Source organism: Microcaecilia unicolor, chromosome 1 (genome assembly GCF_901765095.1).
Source record: "Microcaecilia unicolor chromosome 1, aMicUni1.1, whole genome shotgun sequence".
Lineage (NCBI taxonomy): Eukaryota > Metazoa > Chordata > Amphibia > Gymnophiona > Siphonopidae > Microcaecilia > Microcaecilia unicolor.
In genome coordinates this window covers 33,545,409-33,572,466 of record NC_044031.1, presented here as the reverse complement: position 1 = coordinate 33,572,466, position 27,058 = coordinate 33,545,409, and the positions used below count along the sequence as shown (strand labels likewise).

Sequence of the window (27,058 nt, the reverse complement as noted above, 5' to 3'; positions counted from 1 at the left end):
ATCGCTCGCGCGACGGAACGCCGTAGAAGAGATTTTTAGATTTTGCTTTAAAATCCTCCGGAGCCGACGTGGCGTCACCCACTTGTGAGAATATCAGCCTGCTTGTCTTTGGAGAATCACCCGCAAATGCGCAGTAGAGACCGAACGTTCAAGGAGCAACAATCCAAACCCCGCCTCCACCAGCAGCTCCTGTTCCTGTACCGAACGTAATGCAGCCAATAGGGAGGGGAGGGGAGGGGCGTGGAAATCGGAGGAGGACGTAATGCAGCCAATAGGGAGGGGAGGGGGCGTGGAAATCGGAGGAGGACGTAATGCAGCCAATAGGGAGGGAAGGAGGGGGCGTGGAAATCGAAGGAGGACATAATGCAGCCAATAGGGAGGGAAGGAGGGGGGGTGGAAATCGGAGGAGGACGTAATGCAGCCAATAGGGAAGGAGGGGGCATGGAAATCGGAGGAGGACATAATGCAGCCAATAGGGAGGGGAGGGGGCGTGGAAAACGGAGGAGGACGTAATGCAACCAATAGGGAGGGAAGGAGGGGGCGTGGAAATTGGAGGAGGACGTAATGCAGCCAATAGGGAGGGGAGGGGGCGTGGAAAACGAAGGAGGACGTAATGCAGCCAATAGGGAAGGAGGGGGCGTGGAAATCGGAAGAGGACATAATGCAGCCAATAGGGAGGGGAGGGGGCGTGGAAAACGGAGGAGGACGTAATGCAGCCAATAGGGAGGGAAGGAGGGGGCGTGGAAATTGGAGGAGGACGTAATGCAGCCAATAGGGAGGGGAGGGGGCGTGGAAAACGAAGGAGGACGTAATGCAGCCAATAGGGAAGGAGGGGGCGTGGAAATCGGAGGAGGTCGTAATGCAGCAAATAGGGAGGGAAGGAGGGGGCGTGGAAATCGAAGGAGGACGTAATGCAGCCAATAGGGAGGGGAGGGGAGGGAGCGTGGAAATTGAAGGAGGACGTAATGCAGCCAATAGGGAGGGGAGGGGGCGTGGACATCGGTGGGGGAGGGAGGGAGGATGGAGAAGAGAACCACCATGTACAAGGGCACAGCCGGAACAACCAAGTGGCCGAGGCAGCAAAAAAACCCACAGCAGAAACCAAGCAGGGATCAAAAAACGTTCTGGGGCCAACAGAAAAAGGTAAACAGGTGCATTCACTCGCAGCACACACACACACACACAAGTCCTGCTTTGCAGCAGAAGGGGCGGAACAACAACAACATGTATGGGGGGAGGGAGACCGGCACAAGACTGAAAAAACGAGCCTGCCTTTCAAACTGCTCTAACAACTGACTAAAAGGAGACACTGAACCTCCACTGCCACACAGATCCAACAACTGACTACAAGGAGACACTGAACCTCCACTGCCACACAGCTCCAACAACTGACTACAAGGAGACACTGAACCTCCACTGCCACACAGCTCCAACAACTGACTACAAGGAGACACTGAACCTCCACTGACACACAGCTCCAACAACTGACTACAAGGAGACACTGAACCTCCACTGCCACACAGCTCCAACAACTGACTACAAGAAGACACTGAACCTCCACTGCCACACAGCTCCAACAACTGACTACAAGGAGACACTGAACCTCTACTGCCACACAGCTCCAACAACTGACTACAAGGAGACACTGAACCTCCACTGACACACAGCTCTAACAACTGACTACAAAGAGACACTGAACCTCCACTGACACACAGCTCCAACAACTGACTACAAGGAGACACTGAACCTCCACTGCCACACAGCTCCAACAACTGACTACAAGGAGACACTGAACCTCCACTGCCACACAGCTCCAACAACTGACTACAAGGAGACACTGAACCTCCACTGCCACACAGCTCCAACTACTGACTACAAGGAGACACTGAACCTCCACTGCCACACAGCTCCAACAACTGACTACAAGGAGACACTGAACCTCCACTGCCACACAGCTCCAACAACTGACTACAAGGAGACACTGAACCTCCACTGCCACACAGCTCCAACAACTGACTACAAGGAGACACTGAACCTCCACTGACACACAGCTCCAACAACTGACTACAAGGAGACACTGAACCTCCAATGAGACAGGGAGTACTAACAGCTCACAAGCACTCTCTCTCACTCACTCACTCACACACAGAGACACACAAGCACACACACTAGCTGCTCACTCTCACACTCACTGTCTCTTTGGGAGGGCAGGGAACAGAGGACGGTGGCTTGACATGGGGTGAGAGAAGAGGACAGAGGAGGGTTGCTGGACATGGGGGGAGGACAGGGGACAGAGCAGACTTGCTGCACATGGAGGTGAAATTAAAAAAACTCGCCCGTTTTAACGGGCTTAACGGCTAGTGAAGAAATATACTGTCACTTGCTTGAAATACAGGACAATGGCTCAGGGCTCAGGCTAAGAGCTAGGCTTTTAAAAATCAGAGATCACCTTTGACACAGTTACATTTCACTGTGGCAAGTGCTGAAATGAGGTAATTGAGAGCTGGCAAGGGAGGGGGCATTTGCTCTTGTCCACAATCCTGAGACTGGCACCTACAGGACGTCACGAGCAAGATTGTTGTGGTTATATAGAGATAGTACTGGGTTAGCTGCACCCCGGGTGAGAACATCCAAAGGAGGGGGCTAGGGGAAGGTTTGGGGAACATGTGGAGTCATCTAACAAGATGCGCTCTGAGCATATCTTGTTTATACTTAGAGCTTGATAACATGTGAAGTCATTCTGATCAACTGATAAGGGCCAAAGAGCTCTGATGAGAAAACTGTGGTCCATTGGAATCAATGAGGTTGAAATAGTATATAAGGAGCAGTGGCGTACTAAGGGGGGGCGGTGGGTGCGGCTCGCCCCGGGTGCACGCTGCTGGGGGGGGTGCTGCGCGCCGGTCAGCTTCGTTGTTTCCATGCTCCCTCTGCCCCGGGGCAGAGGGAGCATGGAAACAACGAAGCTGACCGGCGCGCAGCACCCCCCAGCGGCGGCGTGCACCCGGTGGGGGGCTCCTTCGCTGGATTTGTCCACCTTTAGATTTTCAAGTTCATAAACACTCTCTTCCAAGAAATAAGCAGTGGATTTTCCCAAGTTCATCTTAATAATGGCTTATGGATATTTTTTTTAGGAAGATAGCCAAACCTTTTTTAAACCCTGCTAACTGCTTTTGCCACATTCTCTGGCAACAAATTCCAGAGTTTAATTACACGTTGAGTGAAGGTAATCAATAAAAATAAAATGTAGAAAAGAAAATAAGATGATACCTTTTTTATTGGACTAAACGTATCATCTTTCTTTTCTATGTTTTATTTTATTTCTATTGATTACCTTTAAAGGTGGACTAAAACAGCTACCACATCATTCTACGTTGAGTGTAGAAATATTTTCTCTGATTTGTTTTAAATTTACTACTTTGTAGTTTCATCGCATGCCCCCTAGTACTTGTCACGATTGTGGTCGTGACCCCTCTCAGACTCACCTTTTTTCCGGCGGTCAGCTTCTGAGCTGGCTTCTGTCTGTTCATCCTGAGTTAGCTCTGTCTCTGTGTGCTGGCTGCTTCCAGCGTGGCTCTGATTACTCCACTACACTGCACCTGTGTGTGTTAAGCCTCTCTGTGCTTCAGTATGCTTTCTGCCTGTGTCCTGTAATGGTGACATCATCAGTCAGAGTCTTTGCAATGCCAAAGGTTGAGGTTTGTGTGCTTGTGCACTTCTGCCTAGTCTTGCTTTGCCTTGTTTCTTGTCAGTATTCCTAGTCTTAGTCTGTGTTCCTAGCTTGTTTGAGTCTCCTGAGTCCTGTCTTGAATCCTGTTCTGGTTGCTCCTTCCCTGTCTGCTTTTGGCTTCCTTCCCTTTCTGTTTATGAACCTTGTATCTTGTCTGTTTGAGACCCTGTATCTTGAATCCTGCTCTAGCCAAGCTTGTGTTTGTATCCTACCCGTATGAGACCCTGTATCTTGAATCCTGCCCTAGCCAAGCTTGTGTCTGTATTCTTGTCTGTTTGAGACCCTGTATATTGTATCCTGCTCTAGCCAAGCTTGTGTCTGTTTCTTGTCTGTTTGAGACCCCATGTCTTGAATCCTGTTCAAGCCAAGCTTGTGTCTGTATTCTTGTCTGTTTGAGACCCTGTATCTTGAATCCTGCTCTAGCCAAACTTGTGTCTGTATCCTGCCTGTTTGAGACCCTGTATCTTGAATCCTGTTCTAGCCAAGCTTGTGTCTGTATTCTTGTCTGTTTGAGACCCTGCATCTTGAATCCTGTCTAGTCTAGCTTGTTTCTACCTACTTGGTCCAGTAAGTCCTGCCGGCTGCCCGCACCTAGGGGCTCAACCCCTAGGGAATGGCGGTCAAGCGCAGGTGAAGTCCTGTTCCAGTCATATTAGTTCCTGAATTCTGTTCTAGCCAAGCTTGACTGTCAATCCTGAATCCTGCTTGTGTTTCCTGAGTCCAGTCCCTGCCAAGCCAAGTCCATTCCGGTTCTGCTTATTCCTGCCTCGCCTGCCTACAGCTTCTATGGTCCAGTCCTGTGTGGAGGGCTTTTGCCTGCTGCTGCCACTCGTCAGCAGCCCAAGGGCTCACGTTGCTCCGGAGTCTGTGCCTGTTGGGTTCTCGAGGGCCTTTGCATTCTGTCAGGTCCCTCGAGGCAGGATCGGAATTTGTGAGCCCTTGGGCCACTGCAGATGAGCGGCAGCGGCAGGCAAGACCACCCTGGAACGGGATACACAGAAGAGAAGGACTGGAACTTTGGACTGGAGTAGTGCTGAGGCAGGCAACTAGAACAGGCAGAACAGGAACAGCTTCACCTGCGCTTAGCCACTGTTCCTCCGGAGTTGAGCTTCGGAGTGCGGGTGGCCGGCAGGACTTGCAGGATACAGCAGGAACTGAAGATCCAGAGGACCCACCCTGGGTCTGGGATACACAAGGGAGGCTGGGCACGGCACGAGACTAAGACTGAGAGCTGCACGCAGCCACTAAGCTAGAAACACCAGACAGACTAGGAGACAAGACGTACACAAGGCTAGGCGGGAGCAGGGGCAAGGAATACACTCAGGACAACACGCTAGCTAGGCAGAGACAGGTTTCAGGATATATACTCAGGATAAACACACTAGCTAGGCAGAAGCAGGGTTCAGGATATACACTCAGGATGTACACACTAGCTTGGCAGAAGCAGGGTTCAGGAGATACACAGTAGCTAGGCAGAAGCAGGGTTCAGGATATACACTCAGGATAAACACAGTTAGAAATTCATTTTATCATCTTCGAAGACTAAGTTCAATAAGAAACTCAATTGATAAAGCTTCACTATGTACGCTAACACATGCATATATCACAACACTCCTGGATTACTGTAATATCATCTATACAGGACTAACTACGACAAACATAAAACGTTTGCAGATGATACAGAATACTGCAGTGCGTGTCATCTGCAGGGCTTCAAAACACGATAGAATTATGCCATTTTTGTTCCAACTTCACTGGCTTCCAGTGGAAGCCAGAATAAAATTTAAAATCCTTACACTGACTCACAAAGCTCTATATTTACTAATTCCATCGTATCTTGCTCTGACCCGGAACAGGAAGTAACCTGTTCCAGGGCAGAGGGAGCTGCAGCGAACGCGCGAAGTCAGGGAACTCAGAGCAGGCGCACGCCGCGGCACCCCCCAGCGGCGTGCACCCGGGGCAGACCGCCCCCACCGCCCCCCCCCCCCTTGGTACGCCACTGGCATAAGGGGATCCTTCACATTCTCATCCTCAAATGTGCAAAAAATGTGAAGAAGGGAGGTATATTAGAGAAACAAGCCAGATGCTATAGAATCAATTTACATTTTTTGCATAAGGGTGGGATACAAGAATCCATAAATAAATACAGACATCATATTTATTTTCAACAGTTTTTATTGATGATTCAAGATATAATTTAACCATGAAATATGACATTTGAAATAAGACAGCATACTTATATACATATCCAGAACTGTATCATCAATATTTTATCATTTTCTCCCTCCCTTCCCTCCCGTCATTGTGCCATAACCAATAGACTTACATTTGTATTATTAAACGAGTAGAAAAAGAAATCCTATTAACAACATGACTCGACTAACATAGCTTCTAAAATTCTACAAGCAATTAGTTTAACAACTTAGCCTTCTTATGTGATTAAACCAGGAACGTGTTTCATCAATGTCCTGTATGATTTTCTCCTCCTCCTCTCTCAAATCAGTATCTCCAGAGCCTACATGGATGTATATTTTGTAAAATGGTCATTACCTAGAATATTAATTTCAATTAGAATCTCATATTATGCAGTATTTATATTGCTACTGATTCATATAAATATCGCGCCCACACATGTAAGTCTGGGAACCAAGAACTGAATTTCCTAACCAGGTATCCTATCCCACCATCTAAAACTCCCTCTCTCCCCCCTCCCCTTACTTCTATCCAACCCCCCCCCCCCTTCCCAAAGGAGAAAAGAAAAGGAGAAAAAAAATACAGACATCATATTAAACACAGTGCCAACCAGGATGTTACCAGTACACTGTATCAATGATGTTATGGTGAGAATACTAAAAGGAAACTTTAAGACAATCCAGGAATGTAAGAATTTTGAAGTCAAAATGAATAAATATTTTGACACCCACCAAACAGCACTTAAAAAAGATCTGGGTTTTCTAGCCCATTATAAACCATAAAATTATATTGCTTTGTCACTCTCTTTGTTACAAGAAATGATATATTTTGGGGAAAGAGCTCTAGAGAGCACTCGCTACAGTTTATAATTTAAGAGCAGGTGCTGTATTTATAAGTTTTAGGATATTAATTTCTCCACCAATCACCAAAGGTGATAATTGCAATAAATTAAATAAATTAAGTATATATAAAAGATACCATATACTCAGATAATCTGTGCTTAAGTAAGGCAAAGTAGCAGGTCTAGATCAAAAGTTATAACTTACAAAGCAGTCTGTTGCAAAGCATTTTGTGGTCCATTGAAGAGCCATGAGGCAGGTGAACTGCAGATCAGGAGCAAGGCATCTGGATTGGTGCTGAAGAGAGAATCTCCTGGAAGGAGAGTCTTGAAGAGAGAAGAGAGAGAGCCTCTGCAGTGAGTGGATCTGAGTTGCTTGCAGTTGAAGAGAATCTGACTCTTGGGAAACAGCTTGTCTTTTTATACTCTTATTTTGCAGGGAAGCAGGCCATGTGCATCTGGTTGCTGGCTTCCTGGTTTTTTGCACACGACCCCTGAGTCCTGGTCTCATGTTTGCACACGACCCCTGAGTCTTGGTCTCATGTCTTATGACATCACGAGACTTGCTGTCTGGATTTTGCTGACAAATGGTCTTTTGATGTACAGGGCTTCCTGCTTGATTCTCTGTGATACATAAGATTTGTCTGGGGCAGCCAGCAGGTGCCCTTTGTCTTTAAGTTGGATTTCACACCTTTCCCTGCCTGTCTCCTTGCATCCTCTGGTTAGGTCCAATCTTTGTTGTGTTGATCAGAGGAATAGAGTCAATTTAAAACTTTAAAGCAGTCTTAAGTCTTTTGTTTAAGGAATGAGAAAAGGCAAGGTGAGGTCCCTGCCACTGCAGCAGTACCTTTGTCTTGTAAATATTCCCCAAAGGGAGAGGGAAGAGGGCTTTTGGAATGAGACTATTTTCTCTGCTGCAGTGTCAAATATATATATATTTAAAAGCTGCACAAATATATTGGTGTATATATAATCCAGCAAAATATAATAAACTGATACCATTACATCTTAACTACATGCATCTCTCCCTGTTTCTCACTTAACCTACCCCACCTTCCTGTGGGACTGTCACTGGAATGCTTTATATGTATGTATGTATTTATTAGGATTTATTTACTGCCTTTTTGAAGGAATTCACTCAAAGCTGGTGTACAAGAAGAATAAATCAAACATAAGCAATAAACAATTACAGAAGTAGAAATATTTGAATTACAGTACAAAGTATGGCATAACATTCTGCATTACAATGTCAGTACAGTATGTAATAAAACATTTTAATAGACAGCATAGGATGTAAGCAAAGATGGAACATAGATAAGGCAGAAAGTTATTTATTTTATTTCATTTATTTATTCATACTTGTATTTAACGGTTGTTAGAGATCACATTGATTCAGTTACATTTGTATGATGCTGTGTTTTACAGCGGTTGGCAAGATAACTATTAGTACGCATGGAACAGTTCAATGGGTTTCTTATACACTCAGTGCAGATGAATGGTTTCATTCCTGTGTGGATTCTCTGTGTTCTGTGAGGTATTGCTTCCGACTGAAGCTTTTATTACACTCAGTGAAGATAAATGATTTCATTCCTGTGTGGATTCTCTGGTGTTTTGTGAGGTGTCCCTTCTGAATGAAACTTTTATTACATTCAGTGCAGATGAACGGTTTCACTCGTGTGGATTCTGTGGTGTTTTGTGAGGCTTGTTTTATGAGTGAAGCTTTTATTACACTCAGTGCAGATGAATGGTTTCATTCCTGTGTGGATTCTCTGATGTATTGTGAGGTCTCCCTTCTGCCTGAAGCTTTTATTACACTCACTACAGATGAATGGTTTCACTCCTGTGTGGCTTCTCTGGTGTATTGTGAGGCTTGTTTTCTGACTGAAGCTTTTATTACACTTAGTGCAAATAAATGGTTTGATGCCTTTGTGGATTCTCCAGTGTCTTCTGAGTGCGTCTTTCACAGTAAAGCTTCTACCACACTCAGTACATGCAAAAGGCTTTACTCCAGTGTGGATTCTCTGGTGTATTGTGAGGTTCACCTTCTGATTGAAGCTTTTATTACACTCAGTGCAGATGAACGGTTTCACTCCTGTGTGGATTCTCTGGTGTTTTGTGAGGTCTCCCTTCTGCCTGAAGCTTTTATTACACTCAGTGCAGATGAATGGTTTCACTCCTGTGTGGATTCTCTGGTGTATTGTGAGGTCTCCCTTCTGCCTGAAGCTTTTATTACACTCAGTGCAGATGAATGGTTTCACTCCTGTGTGGATTCTCTGGTGTACTGTGAGGTCTCCCTTCTGCCTGAAGCTTTTATTACACTCACTACAGATGAATGGTTTCACTCCTGTGTGGCTTCTCTGGTGTATTGTGAGGTTCACCTTCTGATTGAAGCTTTTATTACACTCACTGCAGATGAATGGTTTCACTCCTGTGTGAATTCTCTGGTGTTTTGTGAGGTCTCCCTTCTGCCTGAAGCTTTTATTACACTCACTGCAGATGAATGGTTTCACTCCTGTGTGGATTCTCTGGTGTATTGTGAGGTCTCCCTTCTGCCTGAAGCTTTTATTACACTCAGTGCAGATGAATGGTTTCACTCCTGTGTGGATTCTCTGGTGTATTGTGAGGTCTCCCTTCTGCCTGAAGCTTTTATTACACTCAGTGCAGATGAATGGTTTCACTCCTGTGTGGATTCTCTGGTGTATTGTGAGGCTTGTTTTCTGACTGAAGCTTTTATTACACTTAGTGCAAATAAATGGTTTGATGCCTTTGTGGATTCTCCAGTGTCTTCTGAGTGCGTCTTTCACAGTAAAGCTTCTACCACACTCAGTACATGCAAAAGGCTTTACTCCAGTGTGGATTCTCTGGTGTATTGTGAGGTTCACCTTCTGATTGAAGCTTTTATTACACTCAGTGCAGATGAACGGTTTCACTCCTGTGTGGATTCTCTGGTGTTTTGTGAGGTCTCCCTTCTGCCTGAAGCTTTTATTACACTCAGTGCAGATGAATGGTTTCACTCCTGTGTGGATTCTCTGGTGTTTTGTGAGGTCTCCCTTCTGCCTGAAGCTTTTATTACACTCAGTGCAGATGAATGGTTTCACTCCTGTGTGGATTCTCTGGTGTATTGTGAGGTCTCCCTTCTGCCTGAAGCTTTTATTACACTCAGTGCAGATGAATGGTTTCACTCCTGTGTGGATTATCTGGTGTACTGTGAGGTCTCCCTTCTGCCTGAAGCTTTTATTACACTCACTACAGATGAATGGTTTCACTCCTGTGTGGCTTCTCTGGTGTATTGTGAGGTTCACCTTCTGATTGAAGCTTTTATTACACTCACTGCAGATGAATGGTTTCACTCCTGTGTGAATTCTCTGGTGTTTTGTGAGGTCTCCCTTCTGCCTGAAGCTTTTATTACACTCACTGCGGATGAATGGTTTCACTCCTGTGTGAATTCTCTGGTGTTTTGTGAGGTCTCCCTTCTGCCTGAAGCTTTTATTACACTCAGTGCAGATGAATGGTTTCATTCCTGTGTGGATTCTCTGGTGTATTGTGAGGTCTCCCTTCTGCCTGAAGCTTTTATTACACTCAGTGCAGATGAATGGTTTCACTCCTGTGTGGATTCTCTGGTGTATTGTGAGGTTTCCCTTCTGACTGAAGCTTTTATTACACTCAGTACAGTTAACTGGTTTCATTCCTTTGTGGTTTCTCTTGTGCATTGGGAGGCTTCTTTTCCAGCAAGCACTTGTACCACTGTCCTCAAACGTCACCCGCATCTGAAACACAGTCAGGGACACGGGGAGGTGCTCAGAATGCATTAGATTTCAGCTCCTGCCTTTGTTTTTGGGGTTGTAACTGTGCAGATTTTTTTTTTTAATTCAGCTTTATCTATCTTTTTGTGTAGAATTCCCCTGGCATTAACACCCATCTCTTCTGTTCTCCAGGACTGACTCCGCCTAAGCTGTCTCCCAGCTCAGGCATGATTACCCCATCACCTCAGTAATCTCAGTCTCCAACTAGTATGAATCACTCCCTAAGAAGGCTGACCCCCCCTCCCACCCAGCAGTTTTCTCTGCCCCGAACTTTATTTCTTTTTTTTTTACTCATTCCAAGAATCCCACTTCCCCATTCCTCCCAGAGCACACAAATCCCATACCTCTGTCAATCTGCAGCTCCCCCCCCCCCCACCCCCAGCAGTAAAAATACCAAGAGCTCTCTCTCATACTGCATACACTGGTTCTCTTTCTGAAATCCCTCTTGCCCCCAGCACATATACTTCCACAGCTCTCTCAGAATACCCCCCAACCCAGATAGCCCCTAGCTCACACCCTCCACTGTTCTCTCAACATCCTCAGTACTCACGCAGTGTTGCCAGATGGAAAACATTTTCCATGCCCCAAACCAGCCCAAAAACCACACTCTGACATTCATCTCTCCTAGGAAGGACTACAGCTCCCAGAGTGCACATTGACTCGCCTACACAGTAATCTCTCCTAGGAAGGACTACAGCTCCCAGAGTGCACTCTGACACTCCTCCACAGTAATCCCTCCTAGGAAGGACTACAGCTCCCAGAGTGCACTTTGACCCTCCCACACACTAATCCCAACTAGTAAACTCAACTTCAGACTCCCCTCAATCACACTTTCTCTAAATAAAGTTCAAATCAATCCTTTCTCTCTCAGAGATCACCACGATACATCCTCTCACTCTCAGTGCTTTCACCTTGTCTCTCAACTGTCAGCACGGCACACCCATTGCTAGGGCAACCAGAACTTTGATAGCTCAGCTGAGCTCTCTCAGCCAATAGAAAAAGTTCTTGAGAACCTATTTTTTTCCTAATCCCTTAGAATGAATCTCCATTTTCTTTCTATCTTTTTCATAGAAATCAATGGAAAAACCCCCAATTACTGGATTTTAATGCCAAACATTAGTTAAATTGTCCCAGATTCACTACCCTTGTTGTACACTACAGTTCCCACCCAGCTATGGTTTCACTTTTTAAATTAAACCAAATTTAATAGGAGTCCCACAATTTTCTCCCATAAAATTTGTCAAAAATCCCAAAACACACTGAAATACCCACACCTTTCACACAGACACAGCTTTAACATTTTCTTTCCCAACTATTAAACTCACCTTCAGACTCCCTTCAATCACACTTTAAATCCTTTTACATTTTTTTCCCATTTAGTACATTTACCAACCAGAATGACAGTCCCTCACCAGTCACCCACAACCAGTGCCTCAACTATTCTCCTCCTCAGCAGGGTTGCCAGGTGGAAAATTTTTTTCCAGCCCACTGGAGCCCAAAAAACAGCCCAAAAACCGCCCAAACACAAACCCCGCCCCTGACACCCCCGCCCCCGCGTCATCACCCCCGCCCCCGCCGTCATCAACCCCACCCCCGCCGTCACCGGCCCCGCCTCCCACGTCACCGGCACCGCCTCCCCGTCATCGGCCCCGCCTCTCACGTCATCGACCCCGCCTCCCCGTCATCGGCCCCGCCTCCCACGTCATCGGCCCGCCTCCCACGTCACTAACCCCGCCCAAAACGTCATTAACCCCACCCAAAAACGTCATTAACCCCGCCCCCCCGCGGCCGAAAAAAACCGCCCGAAGCACAAAAACCAGCCCAAAAAACCGCAACCCGCCGCGGGCAAAAATTTCCCGCGGCGGGTCGCGGAAAACCGCCCAATTGGGCGGTAAAACCGCCCACCTGGCAACACTGCTCCTCAGCCAGGGTTGCCAGTTAAAAAAAAAAATTCACACACAAAACCACGCCCCCGTCGTCATCACCCCGCCCCACTGTCATCAGTCCCACCCCCGACGTAACCAACCCCACCCCCGACATCACTAACCACGCCCACTGCAACCCGCAACGGTCAAAAACATCACGCAGCGGGTCGCGGAAAGCCGCCCAATTGGGCGGGAAAACCGCAACCTTGGCAACACTAGTGTTGCCAGATGCAAAACATTTTCCATGCCCGAAACCAGCCCAAAAACCACACTGTGACATTTATCTCTCCTAGTAAAGACTACAGCTCCCAGAGTGCACTCTGACTCTCCTACACAGTAATCCCTCCTAGGAAGGACTACAGCTCCCAGAGTGCACTTTCACCCTCCCACACACTAATCCCAACTAGTAAACTCACCTTCAGACTCCCCTCAATCACACTTTAAATCCTTTTACATTTTTTCCCATTTAGTACAATTACCAATCAGAGTCACAGTCCCTCTCACTCTCACCAGTCACTCACAACCAGTGCCTCAACTATTCTCTTCAGCATTTATACTTTCTCTAAATAAACTTCAAATCAATCCTTTCTCTCTCACAGATCACCACAATACGTCCCCTCACTCTCAGTGCTTTCACCGTCTCTCTTAACCAGTGTTGCCAGATGGAAAACATTTTCCACGCCCCAAACCAGCCCAAAAACCGCACTGTGACACTCTTACACATTAATCTCTCCTAGGAAAGACTACAGCTCCCAGAGTGCACTCTGACACTCCTCCACAGTAATCCCTCCTAGGAAGGACTACAGCTTCCAGAGTGCACTGTGACATTCTTACACATTAATCTCTCCTAGGAGAACTACAGCTCCCAGAGTGCACTCTGACACTCCTCCACAGTAATCCCTCCTAGGAAGGACTACAGCTCCCAGAGTGCACTTTGACCCTCCCACACACTAATCCCAACTAGTAAACTCACCTTCAGACTCCCCTCAATCACACTTTAAATCCTTTTACATTTTTTCCCATTTAGTACAATTACCAATCAGAGTCACAGTCCCTCTCACTCTCACCAGTCACCCACAGGGCCGTGCCAACACAGTAAGCGAGGTAAGCACTGCAGGGGGGTGCCGACCTCTGGAGGGCGCCTGAGGTCTGCTCAGTTGCAAAATCTTTTACCTGAAGTTGTGATTCTCCTCTCGCCCCTGCCCTCCCCTCTTCAGGTAGCAGTGCTCACTGAGGCAGGCAGGCTCTGCTAAAGTTGTTTGAAAGAATACAACTAGTGCTATATATGTCTTTGGTGTAGGAAAAACTCCTTAGTCAGAGTGAGCTTGAACAACATTCAAATTAAAGAGAACAGGTTTGGAGGGAGGTGTGCAAGTGAGACTGGGGAGAGATAAAAAATAAATAGTGTAATTGTTAAAATCTGTAAGTGGTTCAAAGTTTTTCTGAGCATGTACACCGAGAGGAGGGCATCATGACTGCAATGATGTGTGCATAATTATCAGGTAACCTGAGATAGCTAGAGCTAAAAGCCATTTCATTAGCTGATGGTTCCAACAGTAGTTTCAAAGAAGTTTAGCTGACTGTTTAGTGTTTGAAGAGCTGGTAAGTGAAAATCTGATTGCTTTTTTTGTGTTTGTTTTATATAAAACATTCTCCTTGGATAGGAAGAGTAAAGAGTTTGTGATATGTGAAAATACATTTAGCTTTAATGAAATTGTTCAACTTTAGAGTCAGTGGTAGTGATAATTTTCACGGTTAAAAATCATAAAAAATTATTTGCGATCAAGTATTTTGCAAGAAAGGCTTGTAAGCCTTGCCATGATTGCTATTGAGAATGATATATGTGCCCAGTTACAGGGCCGTGCCGATGCGGTAAGCGGGGTAAGCACCGCAGGGGGGCGCCCACCTCTGGAGGGCGCCGCCGCGGTGCTTACCTTCGCCCCGCGCCGCCGAGGCCTTTAAATCTTTTACCTCGGTCTCAGCAGCGTCAGTGAAAGCGCTGCCGACGTCTCCCCTTGCACTTGTTGGTTCCCTCAGTGTCCCGCCTTCTTCTGACGTCAGAAGAAGGCGGGCACTGAGGGAACCAAGAGCGCGAAGGGAAGGGAGATGTCGGCAGAGCTCCGCTTTCACTGACGCTGCTGTGACCGGAAGTAAAAGATTTAAAGGCCCCAGGGCGCAGAGGGAAGGGCAGAGAGGCATGGATGGGAGGGCAGAGAGGCATCGATGGGAGGGCAGGGCCCAGGGAGAGGACAAATTGCTGGAAGGGGAGGGGAGAGAGGATTGCTGGCTATGGATGGAGGAGGGAAGAGCAGAGAGGGACAAGGATGGACATGGGGGCCCAGGGAGAGGACAATTTGCTGGAAATGGAGGGGAGGGGAGAGAGGAGGCGAGGATTGCTGACTATGGATGGAGGAGGGAAGGGCAGAGAGGGACAAGGATGGACATGGAGGCCCAGGGAGAGGACAATTCGCTGGAAATGGAGGGGAGGGGAGAGAGGAGGCGAGGATTGCTGGCTATGGATGGAGGAGGGAAGGGCAGAGAGGGACAAGGATGGACATGGGGGCCCAGGGAGAGGACAAATTGCTGGAAATGGAGGGGAGGGGAGAGAGGAGGCGAGGATTGCTGGCTATGGATGGAGGAGGGAAGGGCAGAGAGGGACAAGGATGGACATGGGGGCCCAGGGAGAGGACAAATTGCTGGAAATGGAGGGGAGGGGAGAGAGGAGGATTGCTGGCTATGGATGGAGGAGGGAAGGGCAGAGAGGGACAAGAATGGACATGGATGGGAGGGCAGGACCCAGGGAGAGAGGAGAAATTGCTGGAAATGGATATAGAGCAAGAAATGAAGAAGAAAGGAGAAAAGTAAAGAAATAAATGGAAAGGAAGCCCTGGAAATGGAGTTAAGAGGACAGATAGCAGCAGAATCAGATACTGGACCAGCATGATCGGAAAAAGAAAGTCACCAGACAACAAAGGTAGAAAAAAAATCATTGTATTTTCATTTTAGCGTTTGGAATATGTCCACTTTGAGAATTTACATCTGCTATCTTATTTTGCAATGTATAGCAATTTGTTTCTAAGAATATTGCTGACAATTCCTTTCAGTGTGGCAAGTGGTGAGCGATCATTTTCATGGGGGGGGGGGGGGGGGGGGGCGTGATCATTTTCACAGGGGGGGGGGGGGCGCCAACTGATAGTCTGCAGGGGGGCGCCAGAGACCCTAGGCACGGCCCTGCCCAGTTAGATATCAAAGATTTAATTACCAATTTCATGAACATGAAAGCCCGAAAAGCTAAGTGGTTGTAAACCCTTTATTTGTTCAGCAATCCCACAAAGATGCACTCCATCTTTCAGCTCCTATTTCCTTTGCATCTTGTGCCACACGGGGGGGGGGGGGGGGCAACTGATAGTCTGCAGGGGGGCGCCAGAGACCCTTGGCACGGCCCTGGTCACCCACAACCAGTGCCTCAACTATTCTCTTCAGCATTTATACTTTCTCTAAATAAACTTCAAATCAATCCTTTCTCTCTCAGAGATCACCACCATATGTCCTCTCACTCTCAGTGCTTTCACCTTCTCTTTCAACCAGTGTTGCCAGATGGAAAACATTTTCCACGCCACAAACCAGCCCAAAAACCGCACTGTGACATTCTTACACATTAATCTCTCCTAGGAAAGACTACAGCTCCCAGAGTGCACTCTGACTCGCCTACACAGTAATCCCTCCTAGGAAGGACTACAGCTCCCAGAGTGCACACTGACACTCCTCCACAGTAATCCCTCCTAGGAAGGACTACAGCTCCCAGAGTGCACTGTGACATTCTTACACATTAATCTCTCCTAGGAAAACTACAGCTCCCAGAGTGCACTCTGAAAGTGCGTTCGGTGCAACCGGGCAGTCTCAGGTTCTGATCCACACGCGTGGTGTATTCAATGCCTTGGGCCTGTACATCGCCCAGCCGCCTGTAAATTGTGTCTCAGTCTTAGGAAGAGGACACAAGCTGCGAGACAAGCTCAGTGGGACCGTCTGTTTGGAGCTTTGCCCGGTACTTCGGTGTCGACGTCGACAAGGGTACCGAGTTCGGCGGTATTGATGTCGGCACCGGAGCAAGCATCGACGTCGGGAGTGCAGGTAATGGCTGTCCGCAGACCACTGCATGCTGGGAGTAATGAGCCGTCGAGTGGGTCTCCACCTGTCTTGAAGGCTCCTGCTTCGCAGGCCCATCGGGACTGACCATCTTCGGACCTGACCCCGAGGAGGCGTTTGGATTCGACGTCCTCATCATCGGTACCAAGGAGTACCGATGCTGTGCCTCGGGCGAAGGCCAAGAAGCATCAGCATCGGTTTCCTTCCAGGCATGGTACCGGGAGCTCTGGAACGTCGAGAGATTTGGCCCCCGAGAAGTGTCGATATCGAAAGGACCGCTCTCCCTCTATCCAAGAGGTGTCGATGTGTCGGTCATCGGACAGCCCGGTACCGCCTCCTCTTCCTTTACAGGTTCTGCCTCTGACTCCTGCACCAGCTTCCCTGCCTTTTCTGGTAGAGACTCTGGACGAGCGCCTCTGAGCTGTTCTTTCGGGTCTCCTGGAAGGGCTGACGCGCCAGTCTGTTGGAGGAAGCTTCATCGCCGCCGCCGAGGGAGTCGACTTTTCGACTACACCATTGAGGACATTGTTCCTCGGAGTCGAGACGGGCCCGGTTTCGGACTGCTGTTTGGGACCTTTTGTCTGACACCGAGGAGGAGGCCTCGTGGGGGGAGGAAGAGGACCCCAGGTATTTCTCATCTGAGGTGTCTTGTGGTCTTCCTTATGACCACACTCCCTCTCCTGCAAAGAAAGCTTTCTCCACCAGAATCTTTCTTTCTCCTCTTTTGTCCGGGAAATGTCTGTGGGCATTCCCTTCATGGCGGTTACTGAGGATGAGCCCAGGACCGAGATGCTGGAGGTCCTCGACTATCCTTCACCACCTAAGGAGTCGTCCACTGCTCCTTTGCATAAGGTTCTCAAGGAGACTTTGCTTAGGAACTGGACGAAACCCTTAACTAATCCCACCATCTCTAAGAAGGTTGAGTCCCAGTATCAGGTCCATGGAGAACCTGAGTTGATGAGGACCCAGTTACCTCACGACTCTATGGTTGTGGACTCTGCCCTGAAGAGAGCTGGCAGTTCTAAAGATTTTGCCTCGGTACCCCAAGGGCGGGAATCTAGAATTCTCGACTCCTTTGGGAGGAAGGCCTACCAGTCCTCCATGCTCCTGTCCATCCAGTCGTACCAGCTCTACACGAGCATCCATATGCAGAACAATGTGAAGCAACTGGCGGACCTGGTGGATGAGCTCCCTGTGGAGCAAGCCAGGCCTTTTCAGGAGGTGGTCAGGCAACTGAAGGCGTGTCGTAAATTCCTGTCCAGGGGTGCTTATGACACTTTTGATGTGGCATCCAGGTCTGCTGCTCAAAATATAGTGATGCACAGACTCTCATGGCTGCGTGCCTCTGACCTGGACAGTAGGACCCAGCAGCGGCTCGCGGATGTTTCTTGCTGGGGGGATAACATTTTTGGTGAGAAGGTCGAGCAGGTTGTAGAACAGCTCAACCAGCAGGTAACCGCCCTCGACAATCTCTCCCACTGAGCGCCTTCAGCATCTACCTCAACTGGTAGATGTTTTTTCAGGGGCAGGAGGAGTGCTCCCTATTCTTATAATAAGCATAGGTACACTCCACCTGCCCGACAGCCTTCTCAGGCTCAGCCCCAGCGTGCTCATTCTCGTCAACAGCGTGCGACTAGACAGGCCCCTGCAGCTCCCCAGCAAAAGCAAGGGATGGGCTTTTGACTGGCTCCAGATGAGTATAGCCACAGTAAACGTGTCCGTGCCGGACGACTTACCAATCGGGGGGAGGTTAAAATTTTTTCACCTCTCATAACCTCTGACTGGTGGGTTCTTCAAATAGTCCGGTTAGGATACACCCTCAATTTGGCTTCTACACCTCCAAATTGTCCACTGGGAGCTCAGTCCTTCAGCTCCCAGCACAAGCAGGTACTTGCAGAGGAACTCTGCCCTTCTCAGCGCCAGAGCGGTCGAGCCCGTGCCACCCGGGCAAGAAGTGCTGGGATTCTATTCCAGGTACTTCCTTGTGCAAAAGAAAACAGGGGGGATGCACCCCATCCTAGACCTAAGGGCCCTGAACAAATTCCTGGTCCAAGAAAAGTTCAGGATGCTTTCCCTAGGCACCCTTCTTCCCATGATTCAGGAAAACAATTGGCTATGCTCTCTGGACTGAAAGGATGCTTACACCCACATTCCGATACTTCCAGCTCACAGGAAGTATCTTCGATTTCGTCTCGGAACGCAACACTTCCATTATTGTGTGCTGCCTTTTGGCCTGGCCTCGGCACCCCGGGGTCTTTACAAAATGTTTGGCGGTGGTCGCAGCGTCGCTACGCAGACTGGGAGTGCATGTGTTCCCTTATCTTGACGATTGGCTGGTGAAGAGCACCTCGGAGGCAGGAGCTCTACAGTCCATGCAGATGACTATTCAACTCCTAGAGCTACTCGGGTTTGTTTTAAATTACCCAAAGTCCCATCTCCTTCCAGTTCAAAAACTAGAATTCATAGGAGTTCTGTTGAACTCAACGACAGCTCATGCCTATCTTCCCGAGACGAGGGCAGACGATCTTCTGTCTCTCGTTTCCATGGTTAGAGCGTCTCAGCAGATCACGGCTCGGCAGATGTTGAGACTTCTCGGTCATATGGCCTCCATAGTCCATGTGACTCCCATGGCACGCCTTCATATGAGATCAGCTCAGTGGACCCTAGCTTCCCAGTGGTACCAAGCTATCAGGAATCTAGAGGATGTGATCCAATTGTCCATTGGGTTTCGCAACTCTCTTCGGTGGTGGACCATTCGATCCAATTTGACCCTGGGACGTCCCTTCCAAATTCCTCAGCCACAAAAGGTGCTGATGACGGATGCATCTCTCCTGGGGTGGGGAGCGCATGTAGATGGGCTTCACACTCAAGGAGTTTGGTCCCTCCAGGAATCAGGTCTCCAGATCAATCTCCTGGAGTTGCGAGCAATCTGGAATGCTCTAAAGGCTTTCAGAGATAGGCTGTCCAACCAAATTATCCAAATTCAGACAGACAACCAGGTTGCCATGTACTACGTCAACAAGCAGGGGGGCACTGGATTTCGCCCCTTGTGTCGGGAAGCCATCCAGATGTGGCTTTGGGCTCGTCAACGAGGCATGTTTCTCCAAGCCACGTATCTGGCTGTAAACAACAGTCTGGCCGACAGATTGAGCAGGATAATGCAACCTCACGAGTGGTCGCTCAACTCGAGTGTGGTGCACAAGATCTTCCAAGCGTGGGGCACCCCCTTGGTGGATCTCTTTGCCACTCAGCTCAATCACAAGGTCCCTAAGTTCTGTTCCAGACCACAGGCCCATGACAGACTAACATCGGATGCTTTTCTCCTTCATTGGGGGAAGGGTCTTCTGTATGCATATCCTCCCATACCTCTTGTGGGGAAGACTCTGCTGAAACTCAAGCAAGACCGGGGAACCATGATTCTGATTGCTCCTTTCTGGCCGCGTCAGGTTTGGTTCCCTCTTCTTCTGGAATTATCCTCCGAAGAACTGTGGAGATTGGAGTGTTTTTCGACCCTCGTAACTCAGAACGAGGGGGTGCTTCTGCATCCCAACCTCCAGTCTCCGTCTCTCACGGCCTGGATGTTGAGAGCATAGAATTCGCTTCCTTAGGTCTCTCCGAGGGCGTCTCCCGAGTCTTGCTTTCTTCCAGGAAAGATTCCACAAAGCAGTGTTATTCTTTCAAATGGAGGAGGTTTGCCGTCTGGTGTGATAGCAAGGCCCTAGATCCTCGCTCTTGTCCTACACAGACCCTGCTTGAATACCTTCTACACTTGTCAGAGTCTGGTCTCAAGACCAACTCCGTAAGGGTTCATCTTAGTGCAATCAGTGCTTACCATCAACGTGTAGAAGGTCAGCCAGCTCTGCACAGCATTTAGTTGTTCGCTTCATGAGAGGTTTGCTTTTGTCAAAGCCCCCTGTCAAACCTCCAACAGTGTCATGGGATCTCAATGTCGTTCTCTTCCAGCTGATGAAGCCTCCTTTTGAGCCACTGAATTCCTGCCATCTGAAGTACTTGACCTGGAAGGTCACTTTCTTGGTGGCTGTTACTTCAGCTCGTAGAGTCAGTGAGCTTCAAGCCTTGGTGGCCCATGCTCCCTATACTAAATTTCATTATAACAGAGTAGTCCTCTGCACTCACCCTAAGTTCTTGCAGAAGGTGGTGTAGGAGTCCCATCTGAACCAGTCAATTGTCTTGCCAACATTTTTTCCCCAACCTCATACCCGCCCTGCTGAGTGTCAGTTGCACACATTGGACTGCAAGAGAGCATTGGCCTTCTATGTGGAGCGGACAAGCCCCTTCAGACAGTCCGCCCAAATGTTTGCTTCTTTTGATCCCAACAGGAGGGGAGTCTCTGTTGGGAAAAGCACCATTTCCAATTGGCTAGCAGATTGCATTTCTTTCACTTATGCCCAAGCTGGGCTGACTCTTGAGGATCATGCCACGGCTCATAGTGTTAGAGCCATGGCAGCGTCAGTGGCCCACTTGAAGTCAGCCACTATTGAAGAGATTTGTAAAGCTGTGATGTGGTCTTCAGTCCACACATTCACATCTCATTACTGCCTTCAGCAGGATAGCCAACGTGACAGTCGGTTCGGGCAGTCGGTGCTGCAGAATCTGTTTGGGACTTAGGATCCAACTCCACCCCCCTAGGCCCATGTTTGTTCTGTTCCAGGCTGCACTCTCAGTTAGTTTTTTCTTCGTAGGTCAATCCTTGTTATGTCCTTGCCGTTGTGAGGTCCAATTAACCTCTCTTTGTTGTTTTGAGTGAGCCTGGGGGCTAGGGATACCCCATCAGTGAGAACAAGCAGCCTGCCTGTCCTCAGAGAAAGCGAAGATACATACCTGTAGCAGGTGTTCTCTGAGGACAGCAGGCTGATTGTTCTCACAAACCCGCCCTCCTCCCCTTTGGAGTTGTACCTTCTTTTCCTCTTTGCTCTTTCATCTAACTGATGTCCCCGCGCGGTGGGCGGGAACATGGCCACACATGCGCGGTGTGCGCGCCTGCGCGCGCCTGAAGGCTCTAGCAATCTTTTGTTGCTAGAAAGATTTCCGGACCTCAGGGCTGCCGTGGACGTCACCCATCAGTGAGAACAATCAGCCTGCTGTCCTCAGAGAATACCTGCTACAGGTATGTATCTTCACTTTAGCACTGATTGGCTATTATAATGAGTTGGTTAGTATTTACTGGAAAAGCTAATAATGGACTAGCTCTTCTTAGAAAGCTAGGTCATTTTCCTGAGGAGTTATCTTGTTCTGTCAACTGCAGAACATCTGTGACCACCATGTTGCTAAACCATGTTACTCTGTTTTTCCACCTACGCCCGTTCCTCATTCTGCTGCATGAGCGTGTCACAACAGATCATGAGTTCTGCAGCAGGGGCGTAGCCAGACAACAGATTTTGGGTGGGCCTAGGCAAGAATTGGGTGGGCACCAAGTGTTCTCCCCCCCCCCCCCCCCCCCCAAAAAAAAAAAAAATCTCAGCTGGTGGGAAAACGCTTCTTTCCATCTTGGCAACAAGAATACACTGAAAACTGAGCATGAGCAGGTGCCGATGTTGTGGAGAGTAGCGTTTTCGTTACCATCAGGGGGAAATCTTCAGCTGGCAGAGCTTGGGATTCCCACCAGTTACCACTAAACATGTGCTACTGTTGGGTGGGCCTGAGCCATAAATGGGTGGGCCCTGGCCCACCCAAGCCCACCTGTGGCTACGCCACTGTTCTGCAGTCACACTGGAGTTCAGGTTAGAGTCATGGGCCTGTAAGGTTTTCTCTCATTTTAGATCCTGAACCAAAGTCTCAGGCCTTGAATCAAAGCTCTTAGCTATGATGATAATATACAGTGTGAAATTCTGATCATAGAAAGTCTCTATACAGAAAGGCACAACAAGGTGGTCTGTCCCATCCGTTAGAAATTTTGCAAGTACTACACTATCACTATATTAGAAAAGCACTGGGATCATGAGCCTAAGAGAATCATGGAGAATGAAGAGGTTGTGATTACCTGAGACATCCCCATTCCAACAGATTAAAAAAAAAAAAAAAAAGAGTGCCAGGAAACTGGACATAGTGGTGAAAGAAAAAAAAATCACCAAAATGGCCTTAATTATAGAGTTGTCAGTCCCAAGTAATTGCTTGGTGAATTGTGTAGAGAGAGAAAAGATCTTTTAAGTATAAATAAAAGAAATCTGAGATCAAGAAAATGTGGCAGAAGGATTCAAAAATATTTCTTATCGTTTTGGGTGCCACAGGCCTCATTAAAAAAATGTCCAAGCACACCTGGATAAATTGCTGAAACATGTCACATTGTATGAACTCTGGAAGGACGCGGTTTTTAGCATGATGCAAATACGAACTGCTCTGGATGCACTTCTGTCCCAGTGAGGAAAAAAAATGATATATTGATAAACAGATATAAGCTTCAAAGGTGGGGACAAAGAGGTGGCCGGGAAGCTGTAGCTAATTTACACTTATGTTTACTAAGCGGCGCTATGGCTGCGTTAGCGTTTTTAATGCATATAAATGGTTTACGTGCATTAAATGCTAACGCGCCCTTAGAAATGTATAGGCCTTAAATTTACAGGCGCGTTAAAACGCTAACGTACCTTAGTAAACATACCCCTTAGTATGTCCGGCCAATGTGTAATCTTACGGTGGGAGGCCAATTAGTCACCAAAACACAAATAATACAGACTTTTCAGGACCTTTAACAAAGTAACTGGATGTGCAAGGGCAAAATGTATTTTAACGGGATCCAACTTGTCCCACATAGCCCCAGAGGAGGCAGAATGACGGAGGCTGAGCACATTGTAAAAGATTTTATCTAGTATCAAAAGATTAAAATTGGGGGAAACACCTGACCATGATGGGTATAGAGGGGAATACGATAAAGCCATGGGGGATCTAGTAGTGGAACCTCTGAAGCAAATGTTCTTTTGTAGCGATAACACAAAGGAAAGTGGCACAGTGACTCAGCAGAAGCCACTAATAGTGTAATGTCTAGGGCAGTGATGGCGAACCTATGGCACGCGTGCCAGAGAGGGCACGCAGAGCCCTCTCCCTTGGCACGCGCGCCGTCGCCATCGCTGGTCCGCCCAATCTCCCTCCCTTTGGCCTCCCTCCCGCCCTCCCTCCAACCCAACAAGCATCGGGCCGCCTGTCCGTCCTCCCTCCCTCACTCCCAGCACCAGGAACCCCCCTCCTCCTAAAATTTAAAAAGCGTACCGTCTTCGGAGTCGGGGTTTAGGCGGGACCAGAGCTTGAGAGACAGGAAAGACCAAAGGCGCGTCGAGCGAAGGACACGCGCTTCGCTGCCGCTGCCGACGCATGCCGCCTTAACCCCGACTCCGAGGACGGTACGCTTTTTAAATTTTAGGAGGAGGGGGGTTCCTGGTGCTGGGAGGGAGAGAGGGAGGACGGGCGGGAGGGCGGCCCGATGCTTGTTGGGTTGGAGGGAGAGCGGGAGGCCAGCCTGGTGCTGTCTGTGTGCTGCTGGGTGGGAGGGAGGCCTACTGCTGCTGCTGCTGCGTGCTGGGAGGGAGGCCTGATGTGGGTTGCTGGGTGGGAGGGAGGCCTGATGTTGGGTGCTGGGTGGGAGGGAGGCCTGGTGCTGGGTGGTGCTGGGAGGGAGGGCAGGGGGGAGAGGAGGGTGGCTGGACATTTGTGGCTGGAGGGGAGAGGATGGTTGCTGGACATGGATGGAGGGCAAGAAATGAAGAAGAAAGGAGGAAAGTAAAGAAATAAATGGAAAGGAAGCCCTGGAAACGGAGTTAAGAGAACAGATAGAGAGCAGCAGAATCAGCGACTAGAACCAATATAGATAGAAAAACAAAATCACCAGACAACAAAGGTAGGAAAAATCATTTTATTTTAATTTTAGTGTTTGGAATATATCGAATTTGAGAATTTACATCTGCTGTCTTATTTTGCACTGGGTATACTGGAGCTGTAACAGCTTGCAGAAATGATTTATAATGGAAGAAAATCATGCTATTTTTTTCTCCTATACTAGTATAATATTTTCAATGATGTCTGTTTATATGCGCCATGGCTGGTGTAAGGGGTGTGGCTATCATAGGGGTGGAGTCATGTGGTGACCTTGCCCATAATAAGTACTGGCACTTTGCGATAAATAGTTCGATTTTGGTTGCTGTTTGGGCACTCGGTCTCTGAAAGGTTCGCCATCACTGGTCTAGGGTGTGCTATCACAGGTCCCTCTGTATTCAGGATGAAATGACTGGACTATGCAAGCTCTGGCACAAATAATAAATCTGTTTTATTGTAGATAACAAGGAACAGTAGAAAAATAAAGCTGGCATGCAAAACTATAATTCTTTGGCAACAAATAAATCACTAAATAGATCTGATCTGATAAAATGCACTAATAATTCCTGAGTTACAATCATTGTTTTTCCTTAGAGAAAACTAAACACTACATAATACCGTCCACATACATGCCGATTAGCTCTAACTTCCCTTCTGCCTTACAAAGATATTTCTAGATAACCCAAACCATAGAAGTTGCATTTCTTAACTGGGGGCCCTTGTACTAAGCCATACCAGAAAATGGCCTGCGCAGGTGTAGGCGCGTGTATTGGACGTGCGCAGGTTAATTTTTCAGCGTGCCTGCAAAAAAGGCCTTTTTTTCTGGCTGAAAATGGACATGTGGCAAAATTAAAATGAGCCATTTTGGGCCTGACACCTTACCGCCACCCATTGACTTAGTGGTAAGGTCTCAAACGTTAACAGGACGGTAAATGTCAGCGCGTGTACACTGCCAATTCCTGCCCAGTTAATGCCACGTGGTAGAAAATATTAAATAGTTTCTGCCACGCATTTGGTACGCGCGTCAAAAATATAATTACCGCCCAGGACACGTGGTAGCTGGGCGGCAGTTCTAATTTGATGCTCATTGGATACGCATAGGCGCCTGCGTGCCTTAGTAAAAGGGTCTCTGTGATTCTTAAGCTAGCAAGGGCTGGCGACTCTGCTTAGACTGCACATGACCTTTTCCCCTCCCTCTTCGGTTCCACTTTTCTGTTGATTAAATGGAGTTCTCACCTCCATTCTGCCTCTTTGCATTTCTCCTCTTCTTTCCACTATAATTTTAAATATTTTCTTTTAATTTTGTTAAACTGCCTGAAGTAGGGTTACCATATTTGCTCCCCCCAAAAAGAGGTCACATGCCCTGCCCCCGCCATACCACGCCCCGCCCCGCCCGCACCACACACCCCACCCTGCCCAATCACACCCCCTATGGGTGTCCTATCCTCCCCTTACCTTACTGTACTGCCCTGGTGGTCTAGTGATCTCTTCGGGGCAGGAAAGAGCCCCCTTGTTCCTACCCGGAACGGCTGCAGAGTGTTTCTTGCTGACTGTGGTCCCGGTGCCAATTCAAAATGGCCACCGGGAGTGACATTGCAAGATTTCTGTAGAAGTCTCGCGAAGCCGCTTCAACGGCCATTTTGAATCGGCGCCAGGACCGAAGGCAGTAAGAGACAGTCTGCAGCCGCTCTGGGCAGGAAAGAGGGGGCTCTTTCCTGCCCTGAAGGGCAGTAAAGTAAGGGGAGGAGAGGATAGGACACCACTAGGCCCACCCGCCAGCCTGCCTGGTTGCCCGGCAATGTCCTTAAAAAAAGGACAATTCCAAGTAAAACCAGACGTATGGTAACCCTAGCCTGAAGGCCTGGCCATAAGACAGTATATCAAACTGTTAATTAATTTGAAACAGGATTCCAATAGTGAGCCAAGTTTGATTAAGCAAGATGGTCCGGAATGTGTCAAACGCTTCTCTCAGCCAAGAAGGTCAGAGGTCATCGGTATATGGGGTTCCAGGTACTGTAAATTTCCTCTTTTTGCGCCTGCAGTTTCTCTTGGAGGCTGTACAATCAGAGAGATTGAGAATTTAGGGCCCATTTTACCAAGCTGCGGAAAAAGGGGGTCTGCACTGGCATCAGCGTCTGTTTTTGATGCGCGCCGAGGCCCCCTTTACCACAGCAGGTAAAAGGGAAGTCTCTCTTTCCATTGAGGTGGCGGTAAGGGCTCCCGCGCTAATCCAGCAGTAACTGGGCAGCACGTGGAACTGCCCAATTACCGCCAGGTATACTCCGGCTCTACAAAAATAAATATATATTTTTGTAGCGCCGGATATGACGGCATGCTAGGGGTGGAAAGTACCGCTGGGCTTCTGCAGTAGTCCAGCAGTACTTCCTGTTTAGCCTGCATTGGGCTTACTGCTGCTTAGTAAAAGAGGCCATAAGTACATAAGTATTGCCATACTGGGAAAGACCAAAGGTCCATCAAGCCAAGCATCCTGTTTCCAACAGTGGCCAGTCCAGATCACAACTACCTGGTAAGATCCCAAAAAAGTACAAAACATTCTATACTGCTTATCCCAGAAATAGTGGATTTTCCCCAAGTCCATTTAATA

At 48.1% G+C, this 27,058-nt stretch overlaps 1 protein-coding gene across 1 annotated transcript; it reads right to left on the bottom strand.

Moving 5' to 3' along the window:
- Positions 1-7,892: 7,892 nt before the first annotated feature.
- Positions 7,893-9,616, bottom strand: LOC115464298 (oocyte zinc finger protein XlCOF6-like; the record flags this gene model as incomplete). Its single annotated transcript, XM_030194718.1, has 2 exons — positions 7,893-7,902; positions 8,616-9,616. Coding segments are annotated over 2 exons (1,011 nt in total), but the record flags the coding sequence as incomplete, so codon positions are not given.
- Between the last annotated feature and the right edge of the window lie 17,442 nt (positions 9,617-27,058).